The 24,969-nt window shown below is 36.2% G+C and overlaps 1 protein-coding gene across 3 annotated transcripts in view; it reads left to right on the forward strand.

Annotated features, from left to right (window-relative positions):
- LOC121382763 (polycystic kidney disease protein 1-like 2) overlaps positions 1 to 24,969 on the forward strand; it is a 136,891-nt gene that overhangs the window by 108,592 nt on the left and 3,330 nt on the right. For 2 of the 3 annotated variants that reach the window (XM_041512341.1, XM_041512342.1), the window contains 8 exons: positions 2,140 to 2,495; positions 4,476 to 4,610; positions 6,779 to 7,009; positions 7,516 to 7,796; positions 16,770 to 17,315; positions 19,215 to 19,468; positions 20,848 to 21,131; positions 24,057 to 24,186. In XM_041512341.1, the coding sequence (XP_041368275.1) occupies positions 2,140 to 2,495; positions 4,476 to 4,610; positions 6,779 to 7,009; positions 7,516 to 7,796; positions 16,770 to 17,315; positions 19,215 to 19,468; positions 20,848 to 21,131; positions 24,057 to 24,186 (2,217 nt within the window). The remainder of the gene's footprint in view (positions 1 to 2,139; positions 2,496 to 4,475; positions 4,611 to 6,778; positions 7,010 to 7,515; positions 7,797 to 16,769; positions 17,316 to 19,214; positions 19,469 to 20,847; positions 21,132 to 24,056; positions 24,187 to 24,969) is intronic. The other variant, XM_041512343.1, reaches the window with a different exon arrangement.

Genomic DNA, 24,969 nt, shown 5'->3' on the forward strand with positions numbered 1-24,969 from the left:
CCAATGATCCATAACTGGTTCAACAAAGGCCATGGTTTGTGCTATCCTGCCTGTGGGAAGCGCAAATAAAAGATCCCTTGCTGCCTGTCGTAAAAAAGAGTAGCCTATGTGGCAACAGCGGGTTTCCTCTAAAAACAGTGTCAGAATGACCATATGTTTGACGTCCAATAGCCGATGATAAGATTAAAAATCAATGTGCTCTAGTGGCGTCGTTAAATAAAACAAACTTTACTTCTTTTTTTTTACTGACCCTATTTTTCAGAAAAAAACGTGATTGTCGACTTAATTTTTTCTTTACATCAAGCAGTATGGTTAATAAATCACAGCATAGACTTAAATTTTAAAAAAACATTACTTTTTAATTAAAGTTTTCATAATTATTAATGAAAATATGGTATATTGAAATTTGCAGCTGTTGCCATGGTAACATAAATAATATAACTGACTATAACATGTTAGCGTTACGTAGGTGCATATTCTTAGTATATATGTGTGTAATTTCATGCTGAAATGTTAACTGATTTTAATAATATTACCAGAAATGTATAATAGTTAATGTTTGACATTACATGTACATTGTATGTTCATAATTTACAAAAAATGTGTCGGTAGCTGAATGCACATCTGACCCTATTTTTCAGAAAAAACGTGGTTGTCGACTTGGTTTTTTCTTTACATCAAGCAGTATGGTTAATAAATCATAGCATAGACTTAAATTAAAAGAAAAATATTAGTTTTTAATTAAAGTTTTCATAATTATTAATGAAAATATGGTATATTGAAATTTGCAGCTGTTGCCATGGTAACATAAATAATATAACTGACAACAAAATGCTATAATTTCATAGGTGGATTTCCTTTGTATATGTGTGTGCAATTTCATGTTGAAATATCAACAGGTTTTGATAATATTACTAGAAATGTATAATAGTTAATGTTGGACATTATCTTCATAATTTACAAAAAAGCATTGATGACAGTATGTACATTGCACCCTATTATTCTGGAAAAAAAAGGCAGTCTACTTAATTTTTTCTTTAAATCAATCACTATGCTTAATAAATCACAGCATACACTTAAATTAAAAGAAAAATAGTAGTGTTTTATTCATGTTTTCTTAATTATTAATGAAAAAATTGTATATTGAAATTTGCAGCTGTTGCCATAGTAACATAAATAAAATAACCATCTACAAAATGTTATCATTATGTAGGTGGATCATTATGGTATATATGGGTGTAATTTCATGTTAAAATGTCCATGGATTTTAATAAAATTACTAGAAATGTAGAACAGGTAAAAAGACTTTAAATTTAGCAAAACGAATGCGGCAGGATAAGGGTTAACATAGATACAATCATAAAATAAGTGTTCCAGTGTTTCTGGTAACAGATTACAAAAAGTGCACTTTTCGGCGACTAAGTAATTAATGGATAGACTTTTATATTTTAGTCTGAACATAGTTCTTTCCCCTCACCCTACAAATAGGCCAGAACTGACAATTATTTTTCAGGAAACAATTAACTTTATATTAACTATATATTGTAGTCTTGTATGGGTGTGTGTGTGTGGGGGGGGGGGGGGACTTTTATATTTTAGTCTGAACATAGTTCTTTCCCCTCACCCTACAAATAGGCCAGAACTGACAATTATTTTTCAGGAAACAATTAACTTTATATTAGCTATATATTGTAGTCTTGTATGGGTGGGGTGTGTGTGTGGGGGGGGGGGGGGGGGGGTTATTGCTTGAGATGAGTTAATTAAGTGCTTGTTACTATGTATGTAATGGGTTTTTCAAACTTTTATGTTTTGTGTATTTATGGTATATTGCTAGTGTGGAAATCAGGCCACCAAAACATTGTATAACTCCCTGTAAAGCGCCATCCCATATAAGTTGAGTGTCAACTAGAGTTGGGCTGTATTGAAATTTCAGGTTCGGTATCAATATTTTGTGGCGAACTAATATATGATATTGACAATACCGAAACACACTGCTAATAACCTATTTATATAAACAGTTTAATATACATTTCATAATAGTTTTTCATAAAAGACAGTCTGTGAACTATAGATTCATTTATTTGTTTATTTATTTTAAATTTGAAAAGAAAAAAAATAGTTGCTCTTTGTTTTTTTCAGTATCAAATGTGATGGAAGAAGAAAAAATAAACAGCATAAATATCTCAGTGGACTCTATCAGTCATAAAGTGAAAAAGTCAAGTATTCTACATATAGTTATTCCAGCAATTAAAGGGAAAACACAAATTTTGAAAATGATTACAATAAATTCATCACTGACACTACAGGCGGTTCTGGGAGCTAGCGAATCTGACGTAAGTTTGAAGAATCTTGATTTGCATGGGTTTGACTGGCCAATTGAAGAAGGAGCTCTCTTGAAATACAAGAACCATAACACAGATCCACTGCTATTATACTTACCTGAAGATATTCTTGGAACGAACCAAACAGATTTCTATGTTGTTATCAGAGTTAAGGTGATTTTTGTTGTTGTAAACATGTTTTTTTTCCGAATCTGACAGTAGTCACATGTTGTCCAATTAAAAACTTTACCAATAGCGTATAGGATACACTGGTTGTGAGCTGGACAGTGTTGGGGCTTTATTTCATGAGTTTTACACTATAATGGCCATTAAAGACAAAATAAATGATAAATAGTTATAGAACTTTTGCAAATTGTCATGCAGTCTTTTCAGTATAAGAAAACAACCACAACAAGATATGCTGCTCAAAAAAGGGACAATAAATATATTTAATATGTAAGTACTAACATTGAACCTTTTTGTAGCATATCTGTGTGAATGTTTATGTTAAAGCCAGGCAACAGCCCTAACCCTCCCTTCTAATATGTCATATTCCAACTAGGCATAACAAATTTTAAACTAGTACCAAGCAAACATGCAATTGCATTTCATATTCATCAAAATTAATCATCTACATAAAGAACATTGCTACATGTATTTTTGTTAATTTTATCAGGATCATCGGTGCCTCAAATTTAGGCATCAAAGATTGTTTCTCCATTTGCTTATTAGGCAGACATAAGTGTTCAATATCACAACAATGAAAATTCTGTTGTGTTCAGTATATTGGTATTATGGTGAAATGCATTTTCATATATATAGGGAATAACTGGTTACTGTCTTAAGATATCGGCTTTATCCTGCGAAGGTTAGAATGGCGAATGCAGCGAGGCTCTGCCGACCTGCAATCGACCTGCAATCCTAGAGGAATATTCGGAAAATCATTATTTATTCTAGTTTTGTGTATGCAAATCGAGCATTGTCAACCTAGCAAGGCTTTTGCCATATGACGTCATACAAGATACATGACATCATTATTTGTAAGACGCTAGCTACATTCTGTCACATTAAAAAAGCATTTCTAAACTCTAATTCATAAATAAATGTACAAGTTTGATATTGTTATCGCAAAACTAAAAGTTATTTGTATTTACTGTACTTCAGAATGATTTAAAGAGTATGTTTACTGAAAACTACTCTGAAATACTCGAGTCGAGTCCGGCTTATGTCACGTGACCTTTATTTTTGGTCAGTGACCGAAAATATATAGATTTATCTAGTCGTCATATCTTTCCAATGTATACAGTGATTGCTGGATAAAATATATTTACTGAGCCCTGTTTTGAGTTGTATATTTTAGTATGACAAAAGATTGATTTAAAAGGTTTTGTTTTTCTTTCTCCAATGATGATAAGGAAATCAGTTCAGTTTTGAAATTGAAATTATTTTATTAAGATATTAACTAAACAGATATTCTTTATTAGAAAGGGTATATCAAAGGCTGTGGTATGTGCTATCCTGTCTGTGGGATGGTGCATATAAAAGACCCCTTGCTATAAATAGAAAACAGTGGATTTAATTCCTCGCCAAGACTATATGTCAAAATGACCAAATGTTTGGCATCTGATAGCCGATACATCCGATAGCTGATAATTAATATATCAGTGTGCTCTAGTGGTGTTGTTAAACAAAATAAACTTTATTATTTTTTTATTAGAAAGGTAAATATAACATAATGTTAGTATAATCATCATCTTCCCATGAGGAAGGGAGCTTGAAATGTATTTGGATATTAAATGTAACAGAAACCATTTTGTTTTTGTTCTTTTCCTCATTTGACATTTTTATACCAGATATAAGAGTTTGTAATATTATGTGTACTGGTACTCACTGAAAAATGTTACAGAACACCAATTAAAATGATCTCAAATCAACTAAAATATTTATAAATGGTTGACATTTGACAAAGATGATGGCACTTAAAATGTTTATAAGAATGCATAATAAATAATTCTTGAAAAACTATTTAATTTTTCCTTCATTACCATTAAATATATGCCCTATGCAATACATGCAGAGGGACTTTTTTTCTGTGAGTATATATAATTTATTTATTATTCATTAACTAAATGTTTTTTCTCTCCTTCTCAATAGTTGGGCCAAATTCTTCGTGATGAATTTGACAAATCACTCAAATTATTGGAGATTAATATTGGCATACAAACATTTACTGTTGAATGTTCTTACTGGAATGATGAATATGAAGATTGGCGACAGGATGGTTGTATGGTTAGTTGAAGGATAATATATTAGGCTATAGTCCAGTAGCCATGTAGGCATTTTCCCCTTAAAGGTAGGGTCAACTCGAACAAGAGCCGTATGTGTTGGAAAGATGCATACCTGGACCACCAACACATACTGACACTTTAACAAATGAAAAACGTGTAATTTTAGAGTTAATAAAAAAACATGTTTATTCCTGCTAACTGGGGGGCAGCCATTTTGTTTCGTTCTTGTGACGTCTGGTGGTATAGCTTGGGGCGAAGTGATGTTAGCTCCGTCCATCTCCTCTATTGACAGTGTAAACAAATGCTCTAATTTACGACAAGGCCCTTCGCTTTCATCAACCTGACTTGTAAAACAACATAAATGACTTGATAGTATAATAAACAATTTAACTAAATATATTTCAGGTTACATCAATAGAATGAAATGGACTTACAGTATTTTTCTTTTTTTAAAAATCCAGTGAAAAAATGCATACTGTTAGGCCTATTGGTAGGGCACGCTCGAGCAAAAACGACCACTCACAATACCCAAGTGATACTTTTCTTTTCTTTGGGACAACGTAATTGGTCAGTTTTGTGCTTTTAGATGGGAAAGTCTACTTAATCAAGGGTTTTACAGAATTACTTACAATAATAAAGCAGGGCGGTTGGAAGTAGTGTAGAATCAGAATCTGAATGGTGCCCAGCTGGCATCTTTGAGCGTTTTGAGTTTTTCAAGATAGTCTATACAACACCAAAGGAAGATTACATTCTAAAGGATTTCAGGCTTATATACTGAGTCAAATTAAAAGCTCAGGAACCCTCCACAGACTTTGCAGGAACTTGGTGCCTCATTAGTGGAACAATGGCGCCGTATCGCTAATGCAGTCTTTACATGCATCAGGCAGTCAATGAGAAGGCATTGCCTGCAGTTGTGGGTACTGAACCTGTGATTTCATCAGACGACCCTGCTTGTGAATTACCATTTTGACTGTGGTTTTGACGAATGCTATGGGTGCATCAAACAGATTTATGACTCAACATTTATTCCTATTCTTTCTTTGGACGTCGTACAATAAAAAAAAAACCTTATTTAACACATTCTTCTGTCATATTTGCTAATTAGCCAAGATGAAACGGTTGTGAAGTTATATATTTGCTTTATTAAGAATAATTATTTTTAACAATAATATTTGAATAATCCTGTTAATTCCTTTATATTAGTCCCTTTGCTTTTTATAAAGTTTTGGAAAGGCAAGATTATAGGTTTTACTTTTCTCACCATGGCAACATCATTAACTTATATTTAGCTTAAAGATTACATTTGACTTTTTGTATTCAGGTCCAAGGCCATTAAATCTTGGGTAACAATTCATAGGTGTAGGAAGACTGGGGGAAGCAGGGCCATAGCTAGGATTTTTGTGTGGGGGCAGATGAATTTTTGGAACGAACAAGCATTGAAGGCGCAAGACACTGGGGGTCTAGAGGCTATGAAATACCATTTTGCAGTTATTTCAGGGAAGTTACATGTACATACTTAAAACATCAATATCAATAACCAGTAATTAAACCAGTAGCTGGGAAGGCACAGGCTCAAGTCAGACACTTAGCTGGCTAAAATATACATTGTATTGTTGTGTGCCCCAACCTCCAATTGAAAGGCAAATTAATTCCTGCTCCCCAACCTCCAAATGTTGAAATCTGTCGACACCTAATATGTGTAGCTTTATTGTGTCCTAGATGGGCTAGCTTTTCAATGCATGGGTGTTTTAGTCTCCTATTTTTTTTCATAATGCCTTGAGATGCTGAGTTGAAATTTTAGCTTAATGGTACGCTGTTACAGATCTAGTTTGACTTTCATGGCGATTTACCCATTTTTGACAGAGTTATGGCCCATGACATTAAAATTTGTTGGACCCACTGGAGGACATGTATTGCAATAAATGTCTTCATCATAAACAGATCAGATGCAGCTTGGGTTTTTTTTTTTCAAAAGTAGTATGTAACTACTGTATATTATATCGTGAATTTTAATAAAAATGCATTTATAATTTGATTGCAAACTAGTTTTACACTAGTGTTTATAGGTGAGATATTTAATTCCACATTATTCTTCTTAATTAGCAAATAAAATGTAGACTGTTTTTGGTCAAATCACATATTAATATTTGTCGGTTTTATTCCATACAGGTCAGTCCGTTCACAAGTCTAACCACTCTACACTGCTGGTGTAGTCATCTGTCTGTGTTTTCTGGTGGTGTTTTCATTACACCCAACACTATCAATTCCTTTGGGGATGCAAGACTGTTCCTGACTTTCTTTGACAACCCTGTGGTTGTCACCCTTGTTGTTGCCGTTTGGATTATTTACATCCTGTTGCTGATTTGGGCACGCAGAGCAGATCAGAAAGATCTAAAAAAGGTAAACATGCATTGCTTTATAATTAATATGGTGGTCCTTAACCATATGTCCGACGTCATAATTATAACCGTAAGTGAAATATGTTGAGTGCAACTAAACCATTTCCTTCCTTCCTTTATAATTAATATGATATAAGGTCAAATATTCATAGCCTACATTAACTACTAGTATTCCAAACCATGATTTTAACTGAGCGTACTCCTTATTAAGAATACTAAAACTGACACTGTGACATTTTGTTTTTGCCGATACTGATATTCTATAAAAGGATCTGTTAGTTGATACAATGGCAACAGGCATTAGGACAGTTCCTTTAATAAATTTCCAGGCCTGGTGCTTACAATACTTTTAGAGTCTAGACTCGAGACTAATAGAGTCTGAGACACTAATGTCACGACAACGCCATACAAATTGTATGTGTGTGACGTCATTAAAGATTGAGTCTGGACTCTTAAACGTTTTATAAGCATGGGCCCTGATGTATACTTTTATTCTTATTTTCACAGACTGGTATCACAATACTTGCTAATATCAGTCGTACAGACAACTATGTGTACATGATCTGTGTGGTAACCGGTTGGTGGGCGCAAGCTGGCACCAGCTCCAGAGTGTTCATTTATCTCTGTGGGAAGGATGGAAGAAGTGCACGTTATGCCTTGTTTGACAGCAGTAAGAAACTCTTCATATCTGGTGCGGAGAACTGGTTTCTGATCAAGACCAGCCACAGTCTGGGCAAGATTAAATCTGTGGTTGTATGGCATGACAGCAGTGGAGAACAGCCATCTTGGTTTGTTTGATTGGGGTTTTTTTGTGGGGTTTTTTTTCAAGTTAACCTGAACTGAAACAAATGGCATTTTTCCCTACATGTATGTAAGTAGCCAGGTTCAAACATCCCAACCAATCTGTTCTGGTCACATGACTGAAGCTTTCTTCTTTTTTCTTTGCTCATAATACTTAACCTTTAGACTATTGGATTAATTTTTGACAAAACCACGTTGAGTGGGTACAAGTTTATAATTTTTACTCACATATATTCACTTGAATAAGATAAAAATACTTAAAATAAAGTTCATATTTGAATCGGTAAGGATGATGGAACTGTCAGTCAAGGATTCTGTTGTGTAGATTCTATGTACTATGCTGTCTTCTCTGTTATGGCTTCGTTAATGTTGTCAGATGACAATGTGTTTCCTACCTGTTCAGTCCCTTCGAAGTCTACTCACAAATTTTGGAAAAATCGGTTACAGCAATCATCGAATTGGTGCCACTCTGCTGATGGGTTTACGGAATTGAAACATTCACCAAGATCTACTGGGGGATGCTCAGACCATCACTGTTGATCCCGGAGCTCAGACAATAGGAGTCTTCTTCACATCATTCAAAACATTGGATCCCATTCAGACCATCAGCCTGAGGATAGTGGTTCAAACCGGCCAACTGTAAGGAACTGGCTTGCTTGTGCTCGCTTGAATCCAGATGATCTTGACACTGCATTGCCTAAACCTCCGGCTCATTTAAGGAAGGGACTTATACTGATGGTTTCATCGGATGCTCCACTGGATGATGTTGTCATCATATCCTTAGCTGAAGGTTCGCTTATTTTAGACATTGTGACTGACTTGCAGAATACCTTAAAATATTTAGCATCTGCTGTCCAGTTCCCTCGGTGATTAACATTGATTTATACAGTGTTTAACATGCCATTTAAAAATATTACTTAAGCAAATGATGATGATATTCAGTCGATGTTCCAGAGAAGATAGTCGTGTGCATGGACTCTACAATGCAGCATCCTATCATGGTGTCTTCATAGTGGGCTTATCTAACCAAGTCAAGGACTATAAGGGATACACCTAAATACAGCAGTCTGCAAATATACTGGATTATATGACTTCCGCTACAATGGCAATGACTTCTTAGCTTACTCAAACTCGTCAGGTTCAAAAAGTCTAGTCTGGATTCCAGCCATAAACAGCCATGTTCTTTGTCTAGATTGTTTGCAGGGAAGGTCTTTGAAGTTGTCAACGATAACAACAAGGTGGCACAGTTGTTGGCTATTGTCATGGCCTTGCAGTACATACCTTGGAGGCTTCGATACAGAAGGGTACTTTTCAACCAGCTACACAGGCAAAGAGTCAGAGTCGGAGACAACAAGACCGGAAGCAATCTTATGATAAGAAACCTTCCGGTTCCGCTATTTGATTAAGTGTTCAGCAGTCCAAGTGAAATTTATTTCAGCTGGCTGACCACCACCCCCCCCCCCCCCCCCCCATCTCCTCATATTACATAGACCTATTCCAGCCCCCTTGATTTGCAATTCAGATTTGATGCTTGCAGTGTGTCTTAACACCGGTCATCACAAGCAATGTCAGAAGTCGATATCAAAGGTATTGGAAAACATTGGTACCTACTTTGCTCCGATCCAAGGGTCATCCTACCATTGACTTTATGCCCAAGACAAATACAATGTTTGTTGGAACACGTCTAAGTTTTGAAACAAGCCTCTACATCCTCCATTCAAATTCAAGATGTTGACTGTACAGGAATTAAAGACTTGTTCATCCCATAGATTGGCTAGCATCTTCAGATCTCAAAGAAGCTTATCTTCATGTGCCGATTCACACAGACCACTACAAGTTTCTGTAGTTAATCTTCCAGGGTGTCCATTATGAATGGATGGTTCTACTGTTTGACATATCGATAGCGCCATGGCTTTACACCACAATAACATCTCTGTTATCACATTTCCTACTTCAGAAGGGTATTTGCTTTTACCCTTATCTCACCAATTGTCACATGAAGTGCTGGGACAAAGTGAAGTTAACTGCTCAGTTCGACTTCATTCTATGGTTCCTTCAGTCTCTCAGTTGGGTCATTAATCAAGACAAGTCTCAGTTGCTACCAACACAGAAGCTCCAGTTCATTGGTTCCCTGTTGCGAATGGATCTGGACCATGTGCAAGTTTCCTTTCATAAATGGGAGACGATCCAGACAGCTGTCAACAGTATCTTAACCGAACCAGTAATGTTTCATCAGTGTATTGGGTCTTCAAACAGCCCAAGATTCTGAGGGGCCGGCTTCAGCTGCAATGGGTTCAAATCTTCCTGAATCCTTAATAGTTTTATTCATCTTACCGTACTAGCACAACAACAATGTTATACGACCCTGAGTTATAACCTCCACTGCAGAATTATCTCTCCTTGCCGGATGTATAACCTACACCCGCGCATGGGTAGACCGTATATCCTCGTTTTTGATTCTGCAGTCCTCCATTGCAGTTGTGTTCGAGTTCTGTAGTAAAAATTTTGTCAAATTGTTAAATTGTTTATTAATTTGTAATTTTGTTTTACTCTGTCATACGAGGTCTTTTGGGTAATTTACACAGGGGGTTAATGTCTGACACGGCTTCCTCGGGCTCCAACCGGTTGGTTGTGTGTGCCGAGGGGGGTTGTCTTAAACGACTGCCCCAGTTTGATCAGCATTTGTTATGTCGGGCAGTCGTTCTTGTTGTTTTGAATGCCAGTGTCATATCTGTGTAAATTGGTCCCCCTCCACGTGGGGGAAGGCTAAGAAGCTGTCAAAAGACGCCAAGCGAAAGAGGATGATTAGACGTGAACGGGACGGGCGGAGCACAGTGGCAACCTCCGGGGTCGTGCTCCATACCAATTTGCCGGCGGTCGGCAAGTCGGTGTCCAGTTCAAAGAGCTCGCGGACAAGTGGTAGGCGCAAGGGCGCCTCCTCGTCTGTTCGCCATCTTCATGGTGATACCAGTAAACCCGAAGCGCCGCTCCCTGTTTCGGCTGAAGCAGGGAAGGTTTCTTCCAGGTCGGGCTCCATTCCACCTGGGGATTTGCTTTCGCCTCCGTCGGTGGAGGCGGTGCCGGTTACGGTTGTAACAGGGGCGTCAGTCGGAGGGAGTGCAGTCGTGACAGGAACGACTGTGTCTCTCAGTTCCGACTCCCATCTTGCTGATGGGGGCAGGGTTATTGGTCCTTGGCGGAATCGCGAAGTCTCACAACGTTGTCTCGGTCATGGAGCTGGGTGGCGTTGTTTCGGGTGTGACGCCAGTGAGCGTCCCTTCTGTTGTTGGGGCGCCTGTACAGCATCATCAACTTTTAGATCGTTCGCATGTGGCTACGTCAACTGGGTTGGCTAATCCACACGTGGTACGTTGGGTTCAGAATTCGGCGCAGGATTCATACGTGTACGAATTTCCTGACGGTCCGGTTCAACCGACACCACCAGTCCCATTGTCTGCTTTGGCAGGGATCAGGGAAACTGCAGCTTTCTTGGGTGCGCCTGTGGCTACACCGATGGTCAATCCGGACCTGTCAGATCAGGGTAGAGGTTCCAGGCGTTATCCCTCGACTGCATGGGCGGAACCTTTCGTTTAGGGTCCGATATTTTCGGGTCGCCCTCAGGGGCGGACTCGGGGGGACTATGTTTCTCTTTTTGAGAATTTCATAGCCTGGCTAGGGGAATCGCCTCCAACAGTCCCTCCACCAGTCCCTCCACCGCCGGGGTTTCCAGCGAGACCGGGGTTGGACCAGTTTGCAGATTCGGCCGGTCCGCATCATCCTGCCCGTGCAGTTTCGTTTTCATTACGGTCAGCGCATGGCGCGTCGTTTGAAAAAATTTCTTCTTCAGAATAGGTCTTCATTCATCATTGACAGGACTGATTAACAAATGAAAATTTGTTGGTGATAACGAACAATGTTTCAGCAGCGGCTGATATAAATTGACAGGACGGAACTTACTCAAGAAGTTTACTAGAGGTGACTTATCATCTTTATGAACTGGTTAACGCCATTCCAATGAAGTTAAAGCAGGACACATTCCAGGAGTTTCGAATATGTTAGCAGAAATGTTGTTCAGGCCATCTGCTCTCCTCAAGCCACGGAGTGGATACTGCATCCAAAGCTTTTCATTGGGTGTGTCAAAAATGATTGACTGAATCTAGATCTTTTAACAACTTAGTGTATGTCTTGCCTGTACTAGATGCTCAAGCCTTCCCTCCATCGATATTTCTTCCGACAGTGCTTAAAAGAAACATGTCACGAGACCATATTATAGCTCATTTTAAAAGCAAAATGATATAAAAATAATATACAAATAAGTTTATAACAATAAAATATGCGTAGTTAACTTAAAATGAAGAAATTATGCCAATCAGTATCAAAGTACGATTTATGCATATTTATTCGTGAGCGTTCGGAAAAAAAGGGAAGTGACGTCAGAGCCGCTGTACTCTTCCATTGTTGTTAACTGTTTATATATGGAGTAAGGGCCTTACGATCTTTTCAGTCCAGCAGTGCCGTACTGCGCGGCCTTTAGGTGTAAAAATAAACAGTTTAAACGATCGGGATTGTCTTTTTACGGTTTTCCAAAGCATTGTATCCGAAGAAAGACGCGTGTATTTTATCGCAAAACAAGTACTTTGGTGTCAGCCTATTTTAGTATTTACAGCCCGGAGCCCGAACGTTACCCAGAGACAAAAAACAGTACTCGGTTGTGAATGCCGAGGTGTACGTTGTACATATTTGGCACAAAGATACACCTCAGCATGAATTTATTAAAAAAAAATTTAAAAGAAGAGATTTTTTATGTTAGGCCTACATAACAAAATCTGTATTCACCGTCCGAAGAAGGAAACGTCAATAATTAATTAAATATGGCATATACAAACATAGGATTTGGCATGAGGATACATCTCAGTACGATGTATTTAAATATGTTTTAAAAAAAAAAAAAAAAAATTTTAAATAATGATTTTAGTCTTCGGGCGGAGTACGTCACAAAAACGTTTCTCATCGCCCGAAGCCCCAAAGTAACACGAAGTTCTATACAAAATAAACCACTACCGTCGGTGTCGAAATAACTATTATGTTTCATCCACGGGCTGACTTGAGAATCGGAGTGTTGTTTTAGTTAATTGGTCCTTTCTTTCTGTGGCCTGCACATGCGATTCCTGATTGGCAGGTGTATGTTGCAGGGTATCGTCCAGGTAAGTGATTACCACTGTCTAGACATACGTACAAAATACTTGCCAGTTTTTTAAGTTCACAGGGTATTGTGGCGTAACCTGTCGCGACTATAGTACAATGTTAATGGACATTATCAGCTGCCCTGCTTCATTACTGTAAATAATGCTGTAAAACCTTTGATTAAGTAGACTTTCCCATCTAAAATTACAAAACTGACCAATTACATAGTACCAAAGAAAAGAAAATTATCACATGGGTATCGTGAGTGGACGTTTTTACTCTAACGCACCCTACCAATAGGCCTAATAATATGCAGCTTTTTTTTAAAGAGAGAAAAATACTATAACCCCATTTCGTTCTATTGATGCAAATTGAAATATATTTAGTTAAAAAGTTGATTATACTCTCAAGTCATTTATGTTGTTTTACAAGTCAGGTTAATGAAAGTGAAGCGCCTTGTAAATTAGAGCGCTTGTTTACACTGTGCATACAGATTTCATTATGTACAGCCCAAACATGAAAAATGCGATATTTTCTAAAAAAAATAAAAATAATGTTTGTCCTACATTTATATATTTTTACATATTTAAATACATCATATCGAGGTGTATCTTTATGCTAAAATATGAACAGTATACACCTCGGCATTAGCATCCGAGTTTTGGTTTTGTCTCCGGGTTACTTTCGGGCTCTGGGCTGTAAATTGGTCGACCGGTCTGGTCTGGCACCATCGGTTTCTCCACCCTCCAACTCGCTATCCGTTTTTTCTTCAGTATCACTGTTGTAAGTAAATGTGTGTCTTTCTTCATTTACTAACAGCTCAAATTGATACGGCAAAACGTTTTGCAAACGAACACTCATTGTTTTGGTAAGCTGTGCAAGTCTTAGATTCTTTATGAGTGGTACGGACTAATGCTTTTAAGTGTAAGGCTTCAGATCAAGCGACGCGTCTCTGATGTCACGGACCTCGTGATTGCCCTGCTCATTAAAGATCGGCAATTTCCGCTAAGAGCTCGTATCTGGGGGGTTTTATGGAGGTATTTTAAGTAATTAATGTTTTTTAATTATTTTTTTTAGGTGATTCAATTTATAATTAATTGTACATGGTTGGTGCCAAATATAGGTTACGTGACATGTTTCCTTTAAGAAATTCCAACAGTTCCGTTATCGCCTACTTCTGATTCCACCAATGTTGCCAAATCACTTGTGGTTTCCAGATCCTCTTCGGCTTGCAGATCCATACTCTCCTTTTGCCAGACTGGCCCAAAGCACTAAATTTGGCACAGTTGTACTTTATGATAGTACTACTGTTTTTTGGAGAGGGCTGCTCGAATTTAGAGGTTGAGGTCAAAGTCAAAGGTTAAATTTAGAATATCCAAAAAAGCTGTTTAAAAGCACTATATTAGGCATATATTTACCTTAAGCATGTGCAAAATGTTTAATAAGTGACTGCCCCAATTTAAACATTATGATCCTGTCATGGCCAAAGTTCAAACTAAAATAGTATTTAGTAAAAATTAAGTAAAAGGCACCAAATTTCGCACAATTAAACTAGTAGTTTGCTTGCTAAACGCTCAGTTCTTCTCTGTCGTTTCTGCATATTTTGAACATGCTACATTGTAACTAGAGATCCAGGGAGTGCAAACTTTACTTGGCACTCATGAATATTTTTAAATATTTTAAACACAGAAATTCAATATATAGAGGATACTTTATCACCTATAACAAATTGTTCATCTTTATGACTGGATTTTAAGTATCAAGAAATTCCATTTTGAGCTACTCTTAGCTAATCAAGACATTGCAACATCATTTAAATCCAAGATGGCCACCACTATAGCAACTATAGAACAAGATAAATGACTTTATTGACGCCTAAAACATTATCACTAACATCAAAATCTTGCCCTAGTTGATGTAAAATGTGATAAATTGCCATTTCCAAATTATGACCGCTATTGTGGTGGCCATCTTGGATTTAAATGAAGTTGCAATGTCTTGATTAGCCGGGAGTAGTTCAAAATGTATTCCTTGTCCCTAAAATCATGTCATACACAACAACAGTTTTCTTAAGTGATTGTATCAGATATTGCCAGTTCTCTTTTGGCAGCCATCTTGGATACCATCTTGAATATTTTTAAATTATAAAGACTACCAAGTTTGCACTCCTCATATGCACAATCAGTTCCTTTTAAAGCTGCAAAGTGGATAACGAACTGCCACAAAACTAACTTATTTCTTTGGAATTTAAATGACCATGTTGGTGGCCATCTTGGATGTACAATGTCCCAGTTAGCAAGAGGTTATTAAAAATGAAATTTTATTTCCACTAAAGTCCAATCATGTTTTGCCTTAAGTGAGAAATAACAATGTTCATATTTTCACAGATCTATATAATGTGATACATTTCAATTTGACTGTGACCGTAAACTGATCTTGACCTCTAAAAGTGGGCAGATTCTTCTCAAATATTCTTTATGCTCCTAAAGTACAATTGTGCCCACTTTTATTACTTTAAAACTGCTTTTTAGACATTATCTAAATTTTGACCTTGACCTCGGGTAACCCCTCTTAAAACGACTGTATGGTCCCAAAGTATAAATGTGTCAGATTTGGCACTTTGGGCCAATATGTCACAATATCACCCAAATTTGGACTTAATTTAAGCCACTGCACTAGCTATCAGGGAAAAGAACGAAGCTTCGGTCATGTGAACGAACAGGAAGCCAGGACTCACTGGAATACTTCAAGCTGTTGGGATGTTAAATTCAGACCAATTTACATAGGGGAAAATGCTATTTGTTTGATGTCAGGTTCAGTATTCAGAGATAATGATCCAAGGTTTCTACGCTTTTATATATGCATCATTGTCACTGAAAAATCACTGTTTTATTAAACAAAATTGTAATTTGTTGTTTTATTTTTGTAGGACACATTCCTCCAGAGATTATGGAAGGTGATTACATGAGCATTACATATACATGGGGAACATATCACTTGTGCTAATTAAGAGCAAGCTTAAAACATATATCATGTACGTGGCCCATAACATTTTTCTAAAATTCAAACTTCAAAAACTTGAACAATCTAGAATAATTATTACACATAAATTTTGCATGTTACTGCTTTCACTTACTGTCCATACACAAATTTTGAGTGGACTCTCTATTATATTTTTAACATGTTTAAAAAATAAAGTAATATTAGAAATTTTAACATTTTTGACTTGGGTAAAAAAAGAATAAGATATAGGGCCGAATTTACACAGCCTCTTTAAGTCTTACATGCGTGTAACTACATATATTTACAATATGCTTAAACACCTGTTTAAGAAAAAACAGCTTCGTAAATTCGGCCCTTAGTATTCTTTCCTTGGCGGTGGCGTCGTGGTAGGCCATCGGTCTGCAGGCTGGTAGGTACTGGGTTCGGATCCCAGTCGAGGCATGGGATTTTTAATCCAGATACTGACTCAAAACCCTGAGTGAGTGCTCCGCAAGGCTCAATGGGTAGGTGTAAACCACTTGCACCGACCAGTGATCCATAACTGATTCAACAAAGGCCATGGTTTGTGCTATCCTGCCTGTGGGAAGTGCAAATAAAAGATCCTTTGCTGATAATCGGAAGAGTAGCCCATATAGTGGCGACAGGGGTTTCCTCTCAAAATTTGTGTGGTCCTTAACCATATGTCTGACGCCATATAACCGTAAATAAAATGTGTTGAGTGCGTCGTTAAATAAAACATTTCTTTCTTTCTTTCTTTCCTTGGTGTCCAACAGGTACCTAAAAGAAATTGTTGTCAAAGATGTCCAGACTGATGAGGTTTGGCACTGTCTCTATAACGAGTGGCTCAGCGTAGATAAAGGACTGGCAACACTTCAAGCAGACATCCCTGCTGTGGAAGATGCGATCTTTGTCAAGAAGCGTTTCTACCAGTTCATGCAGACATCCAGTCGTAACTTCCGTGATGGTCACATTTGGGTGAGCATCTTCTCAAAACGTCCAAGCAGTAACTTCACACGTATCCAGCGACTGACGTGTGCTCTCTGTATTCTTCTGTCGACGATGCTCACTAACATCATGTTCCACGGAATTCCACGAGGTGATGCTGAGGACCAGATCGATTATGGAGACTTTCACCTGTCCCTGGTGGACTTTGTTATCGGAATCGAGAGTGCTCTCATAGTGTTTCCTGTCAATATGATTGTCATCTTGTTGTTCAGATTGACCAAACCAAAACCAGACACTGTACTGATGTCAGAGGAACCTGTGGACGATAAGATGAAACTTGATGAGAAAAAGAAAAGTATATTTTCTAAGTTAAGGTATATGATTGTTTAACTGAAATAATTTAACCTTTAGACTACTTAATTAATTTTTGACCAAAAGCATGTTGAGTGGATATAAATTTCAAATTTTTACTCCCATATATTTACAAAAATGTTTTATAAATACATAAAATAAAGTTCATATTTGAATCGGTACGGTTGGGTTTTTTTGTGGGTTTTCTCATTTTTATGATATGTTAGATCATTTAATGTTGATTAAAATTATTAGGCAAAAAATCGAAAAAATAAAGTTGACTTATAAACATATGTGGCCAGCTGTCCAGTATTTATGTCCATTATTCCCCAAAACAGTGGTTTTCTGACCAAAATTAAAAAAAACAAAAAACAATTCATATCCCAATATTTGGTGATTTTTATGGTTGGTAAAATGATCAAATTTATTATCAAATTAGCTGTCACAATCAGTTATTGATCCCTAAAAATTACCGCGTCATGCCGTCATTGTTGCGAAGCGAAACTAATTGCTGAAAAAAACACTTTTTGAACTCAAAATTCCAAGGTATTTTCCATTGAAAAATGAAAAACAAAAGCTAGCATGCTGTCAAGTAATCTGTCTCCTGTATTATATTTTTATTTCTGGTGAGTGCCTTGTGTAAAACAGCAGGAAATATGAACTGGGGAATGCACTGTATACAGTGTACAGTATGTCGATTGGTGTGACGTGGGGTGAGATATCTTGCTTGCAGTAGGCAGATGGTTAAATGTTTAAAGCTTATTATTAAAAACATATTAAACAATTATGGCATTGTGATGAGATCAATATGATGTTTTATGGAGCAAAAAATATTATATTGACCAAAGTAGTAGTCCGAGGTTGGTTAATTTTTCTAGTACTTCAATCAATTTACTAAAATATAATTACAAAAATAATATGTACAAGCAGTCGAGCACTACATCAACTTGCAAATTCTATTGATCATTGGTCATTACTGAGGGGATTCCCCGTTTCACACTAGAAATAGTGCAATATATCATGATTTATGTGTTCACAAAACCACAAAACAGTGCAGTGTGATCTGAAGCAGAATCACATGTGACGTAACGTTAAGCGATCTGAAGTCATATAAAATATGCCTGTATACCATCTCAATGGGAAAGTGTAAAGCTACTACACCAACTTATCTTTCACTATAGCAAATATTCATTAACCAACTGTTCTGGACAGCCAGCCTATAGTTAGTCAAAGTGTGTGCCCAGGACAGCATGCTAGAACATTAATCCCCGTCGGTGAGCCCATTAGGCTATTTCTTATTTCAGCCAGTGCACCACGACTGGTATATCAAAGGCCGTGGTATGTGCAATTCTGTCTTTGGGATGGTGCATATAAAAGGTCCCTTGCTACTAATGGAAATGTGTAGTAGGTTTCCTCTGTAAGACTATAGTTTTAAATTACCATATGTTTGACATCCTATATAAATCAATGTGCTGTAGTGGTGTCATTTAACAAAACAAACTTTAGAACCTTAATTGGATATATAAGCACATTAAAAACACAAGACAGTTGGGCAATACAAATTTATTTAATACTACTAGGCAAATAATATCAACATACATAAAATACACATATAAACACACACACACACACACACACACACACACACACACACACACACACACACACACACACACACACACACACACACACACACTCACACTCCTTGATGAAGACCGAAAAGAAGATTCACAGAAGTCCAGTCCCAAGCAATAAACTAGCTGGTTGTCACAGGGAGGAGGTGGGAAGCAAAAACATTTTGTGTCTTGTGTTTTTAAATCCAGCTAAATAATATAGCCTCACCAAAATAAAGTTAAAAGAATGAAAGAATGAAAAATTAGAGTTTGATTTGTTGACCCTTTTTTTTCTTACTTTTTTTTCAGATTGCCGTGGTATTTCCTTTATGTTGCCTATTTCGTAGCATTCACAACCGCACTTATCTGCTCCTACTTTGTGATGCTGTATGGACTCAAGTATGGCTACAACAAAAGTGTAGCATGGCTCGTTTCTTTCTTCACATCATTTTTCCAGAGTGCATTCATTACAGAACCAGTGAAGGTTTTTGCTGTGGCTTTTCTGCTTACTCTGATATTTCGACACAGCGTACAGTATGACAGTGGAAAGCAGCAGGAAATAGGTATACAGAGGGACCATATACAATGCATGTCACGGAACATTTTGTTTTCAAAATCTTGATTAGCGATATTTCTGGTCAACTGAAAATTTATAAGAAATTACTGTTTAATTTGTTTAATTGTGTAGTGATCTCTGAAACTTGCATAGTGAATTGTGATGCAAATGAACAAAATGTTCCCTGCATGTATGCTAAAACTCTTGTGCAAATAAACCCTTTGATGTATATTTTGTAGTTCTTTGTTTTAAAATTTTAAACTTAACCATAAATTTAAACTCATTTCAAGAATTCCTGGTGATGCCATTGTCCTTCCTCAGATATGTGTATACATTGATTCTTCACACTGAAAAATATATGCAATACAGCTAGTAGCTGGAATTGTGTACATCTTAAAAGTGTGAAATTTAACACAAAAACAAAAAAGTAACAGAATTTAATCTTATTAATAAAGCAGGACCGAAAAAGGGGAAAATAAGCCAATTTTTTTAAATCTTCTATTCGGCTTCCAGAAAAGCTATAACTGCATGAATAGTTTTCATAAGTAAAGGTCTAAAGATGATTTATCTATTTGTTAATGTCATTAATGTTGGGTTCCCTCTTTGTCCCTGCTATTATTGAGACAACTGATAGTCTTTGATTTTTTATAAAGCCAATTAAGATCTGTGTGTGAAATTTTCGAAGTCACTGTGTTGTGTTTAGAAAGTTTATACAATGCCTACATACACTGTATGGACCCTATTTTTTCTGGCTTGTGTGGGTTTTTTTGTTGTTGTTTTTTGGGGGGGGGGGGGGTTTAAAAATATTTTATTGATCAGAAAAAAGTCAAAAGGATTGCACAATAGACAGAGCCTATATAAGTGCTCTCCTAAACAAGATGGACACCAGATAATAATCAATATTCATAATCATATATAAAACATAATATTTAATATTTAATATAATTAATATTTATTAATATGTAGTAATAAAAGGTAGAGAGTAGATAGAATAGAAATGGGATAGTCGAGAAAAATTATGATAGTGATGATCCTATTGTTGGAGCTAAACCGTATATGGGGCAGTAAAAATCAGTATAATAAGTTAGTTCAACTCGAACTTACTTTCAACTACATGTATATATTTATGTACTGCTTTAAAATTGAAATATTTTTCTTCAGTTAGTAGGTTTGGCTTGTGTAATCGGAACCATACATATTATTCTGTTTGGCAACATTTGATTTCTGATTCCATCCATTTTTCCATGATACCAGAAAATTATCCTCTTTAGATACACAATTATTGGTTATTTGAGTACCCAGTTTGTATGAGTAATTGTAAGTGCTATATAGTATGAAGATATATGTGAGTTGTTGTGTATATTTTCTTTCTCATCTCACTCCTAGGTGAACCTGAGGAGGTGAAGCAGGATGATTATGGAATACTCGCTTCACACTACATAATACCTGTGTCAGAACGCCTCCTTAAAAACATTCGCACTCGAATCGTCATAGACCAGCGTACTTGGGAGATCCTCATGGAAATTGGGATGTATTTCTCATTTGTTGCTATTGTCTTTCTGGTGGTTTTGGGCCACAGCGATGTGGAAGAGTCATACAATGTTACCAGTGGCATTGAGAATATCTACATCCGTACATTGGAATATGAGAAAACTAGATATTTTTATACCGTAAGTTTTGCAGTATGCATTAAAATATTAATGATTGTTATATATTAACTTCTTTGTTAAAATGACAAACCATAGTTTTTAGACACTATGGCAGATATTTCACTATTAGAGCTGTTTTTTATAATTGAAATCAGACATTAATTATAATTAATATCAGTTCTGTAAAGAAAAACTGAACAAAAAACAGGTTTGGGATAAAATTCATGGTTTATTAAATTGAATACACATAATATTCATCCACATTCATATTAATAGACAATACATTTTTTTTAAATGATTATAACCCATGTATTCCAAATACTAACTACAGTCTACATACTACAATATACAATAAAATAATACATTAATAAAATATTAAAATACATGTATGTACCAGGGAGGGAAGGTGGGAGAAATTTTACAAATGAAAAGGTGGCTGTTCTCTGCAATTAAAAAATAGGTAGTGTCAAATGCATGTGGCTTGCTGCGATTTCAAACTGATTTCGCTCTCATTGGTTGAAAGATCTCCTTACGACTCAGCGATTGGTCAAGTGCTAGATATGCATGGAAATTTTTTTTTAAATACGACTTGAAAATTAATTTCCATAATAAACATTTGCATCCATCTAGATTATAATTTCATATATAAATGTAGCTACGAAAAATTTCTCACTTAAATTTAAGAATTAATTTCTTCCTTCCTTCCTAAATCCCTGACAATAGCAAAGCAACACTCATTAGTCAGCGGTCGACAAACCAGACCGAAACAAATACATGATGCATCAATACAAGATGTGCTAAATCCATTCTATTGATATTATATTATATAAAATAATATTCCAGTTTATTGTTTAGAATATCCATTTTCATACATCCCAAGTGTTTATGGTCATCCTGATGTTTGTAATGCCACAAAATGCATTTGTAATAATTCTAAAATTGCACATAATGTACCTCTGAGAAGTAACAGTTATGGAGACAAGCTCTAGTCTATTTTTAAGGGTATTTCTCCGTGTCAACGTCACAGACTCTTGATTCACTATAACTGTATTCAGAAGTGTTACAGGTTTGTAGATTAATCAAACTTTCTGTCTGTTTTCACCGGTCAAACTAGGGTCTGTGACTTTAATGGACTGTTTTTTAAGAATTCCGGTGCAATCTTAAAATGGTGTAACATAGATATTTTGACATAATCTTATTCTTCCTAGCCAAAATCTGGGATTTGCAGGAGCAGAATCCTGCTAAATTTGTAATCTGTTTAGTGATTTTTGTATATACATGTATTAATTTTACCGTAATAAACTCACTGTGAACTATTTTAAGGGGCAGCTCAAAGTTGCAAAGTATTTCCTATATTTTTGTTGTGAAATACATGTATAAAGATAATATTTTGCTCAAAATAAGCTATGGGACAGTAAAAATATTTAATATGCAAATGCATTTCTCCATAATAATGGCAGGATTTAGTTAGTCGGTTGCTTGCTTGCTTGCTTGAGGTGTTTGCGTTGCTGGATCAAACCACCTTGGTGGATCCTTTCAACTGATTGGTTTTTTTCTCATTCCAACTAGTGCATGCATCACAACTGGTCAAAGACCATGGTATATTCTTTCCTGTCTAGGAAGGTGCATATAAAAAATCCCTTACTGCATTTGGAAAAATGTAGAGGGTATACTCTGATGACTACCTGTTGGAAATACCAATGTTTGACATCCAATAGTCGATAATTAATTAATCAATGTGCTCTAGTTAAAGAAAACAAATTAACTTCTCAGTAATAACATTTTACTGAACACAACAGAACTTTCATTGTTGCAGGGCTCAAACTTAAGAATTTGTCTCCCACAGCAATTTTTAAAAGAATTGCAAAGGGTTAAACAGTCCACCGACGGCAATTTTGAGCCTGCCTATTTTATTAAAGTGACATTTGCAGCAAATAAACATGACTGAAAGGTTATTTTGATGTATGTAGATATATTTCAAACGTGCAAATGTTAAATATTAGCAGATAATGTACACATTTTGCCATTGTTGAGGAGCTTTACCGATGGCGCAAAAGTGCCGTCGATGATGCTCTGTACCTATGGCAATTTATATCTTAACGATTGTAATTGCCATCGGTGCCATTGTTAAATTTGAACTCTGTTGTTGTGACATTGAATACTGTGTGTGCCCAACAAGCAAATGCAGAAAACAATCCTTGATTTCTATATTGGTGGTACCGATGGCTAACATTTCACATACGTTTTTGTGCAGCATTTCTTTGTGAATTTCCATCTTTAAGCCAGGCAACTTTTAAAGCCCTATACCCCTATCTTCTAATGTTGTATGTTCCAAATTTCAAATTGATACCAAGCTAATGCATTGACATACATGTACATGTACAATCCAAGTGCATTTTTTGCTAATTGAAATTACCATCTACAAAAAGAATATTGCTGTAGATACAGTGAAACTCCTCTAAACCGGACACCCTTGGGACCAAGTAAAAAGTCTGATTTTAAGAGGTATCCGGTTTAGAAAGGTTCTCTTCTGTACAGATATTTAAAAAGGTGCTTCGAAAAACGTCTGGTTTTGAGGGAATTCCGGTTTACAGAGGGTCCGGTTTTGAGGGAATTCCAGTTTACAGAGGGTCCAGTTTTGAGAGGTTTCACTGTATATATATTTGGTAGGGACATGCATTGCTTTAGCAGTACTCTCAGAATACTTGATTTGAAGTGCTCGAATTTTGCCTTCCAAGTTCTGTAAAGAACTTGATGAATGCATGTTGCTTTATTTTGAAGAAAATTTAATGAAGACTATCATTATAACACTAACTTACTATTCATTTTCATGTCAAGTGACCAAATTTGCTGTGGTCATTTACACATATTTTGGTTATCTCATTCAAATACTGCATGATATATTTTCGCAGTTTTGATAATTAAAATTTTGTTTTGTTTCCATAGGTAACCAACTCGCATACGATGTGGGAATATATTAATTATAGGCTTTTGCAAAATGTGATGTTTGAGTCTTCAAATACAGAATCATATCTTGTGGGAAGGGTAAGGTTGCGACAAATAAGAGTACACAAAGGTAATCATATCTATTTTCATCTTTACAGGGTTTCTGCCAGAAGGTAAAATGGATATGGTGCCATACCCAAATTTTTGGCAGATTTTAAAATTAACCCATTTTCTTTCTGAGGGAGGATTCCCCCCCCCCCCCCCCCCCCCCCCCCCCCCCATTACCCTCTGTTGACTGGTTGCATTCAATTCCATAGCGCTATACCCAAAAATTTATTTCTGGCAGAAACACTGCTTTAGTATTTTCTAAATGATCTTCTAAACAATCCTCTTTAATTTTTGCCTTGACCGCAGTTTGACACCCAATAGCCGATGTATATTTCGTGATGGGGTGTCGTTAAACATTTGTTCATTCCATTCATTCCTAAACAATTTTCTGTGCATTTAAAAATATCAAAAAAATTAATTAAATGCCTAAAATGTTAAAAAAACACACAAAGTGTATAATGATGGGATTGAAACCTACTGCCCCAAATGGCAAAATATAAAGACAACTACAGCTTTAATAATCTTATCATAATTAACTGCATAATTCATGCCACATACAAGACTTGTCATTGTGGTTTTTAACACAAGACAATGGAATAACACACACAACTTCTGAATGTTGACACATATTTTTGTGTCAGTTGTATTACGGAGTATATTGCCAAATAAATATCAGTCAAAGAATGCTAAAGCCTAGTAAAGGGCATGTTTTATTAAATTAAAAAAAAAAAAAATAGACATTTAACATTGAGAATTTAAAAGTCTATCTTCTCCTACAGTTATGATTGAGTAATTCTGAAACTTG

Source organism: Gigantopelta aegis, chromosome 10, assembly GCF_016097555.1.
Source record: "Gigantopelta aegis isolate Gae_Host chromosome 10, Gae_host_genome, whole genome shotgun sequence".
In the NCBI taxonomy this organism is placed as follows: domain Eukaryota; kingdom Metazoa; phylum Mollusca; class Gastropoda; order Neomphalida; family Peltospiridae; genus Gigantopelta; species Gigantopelta aegis.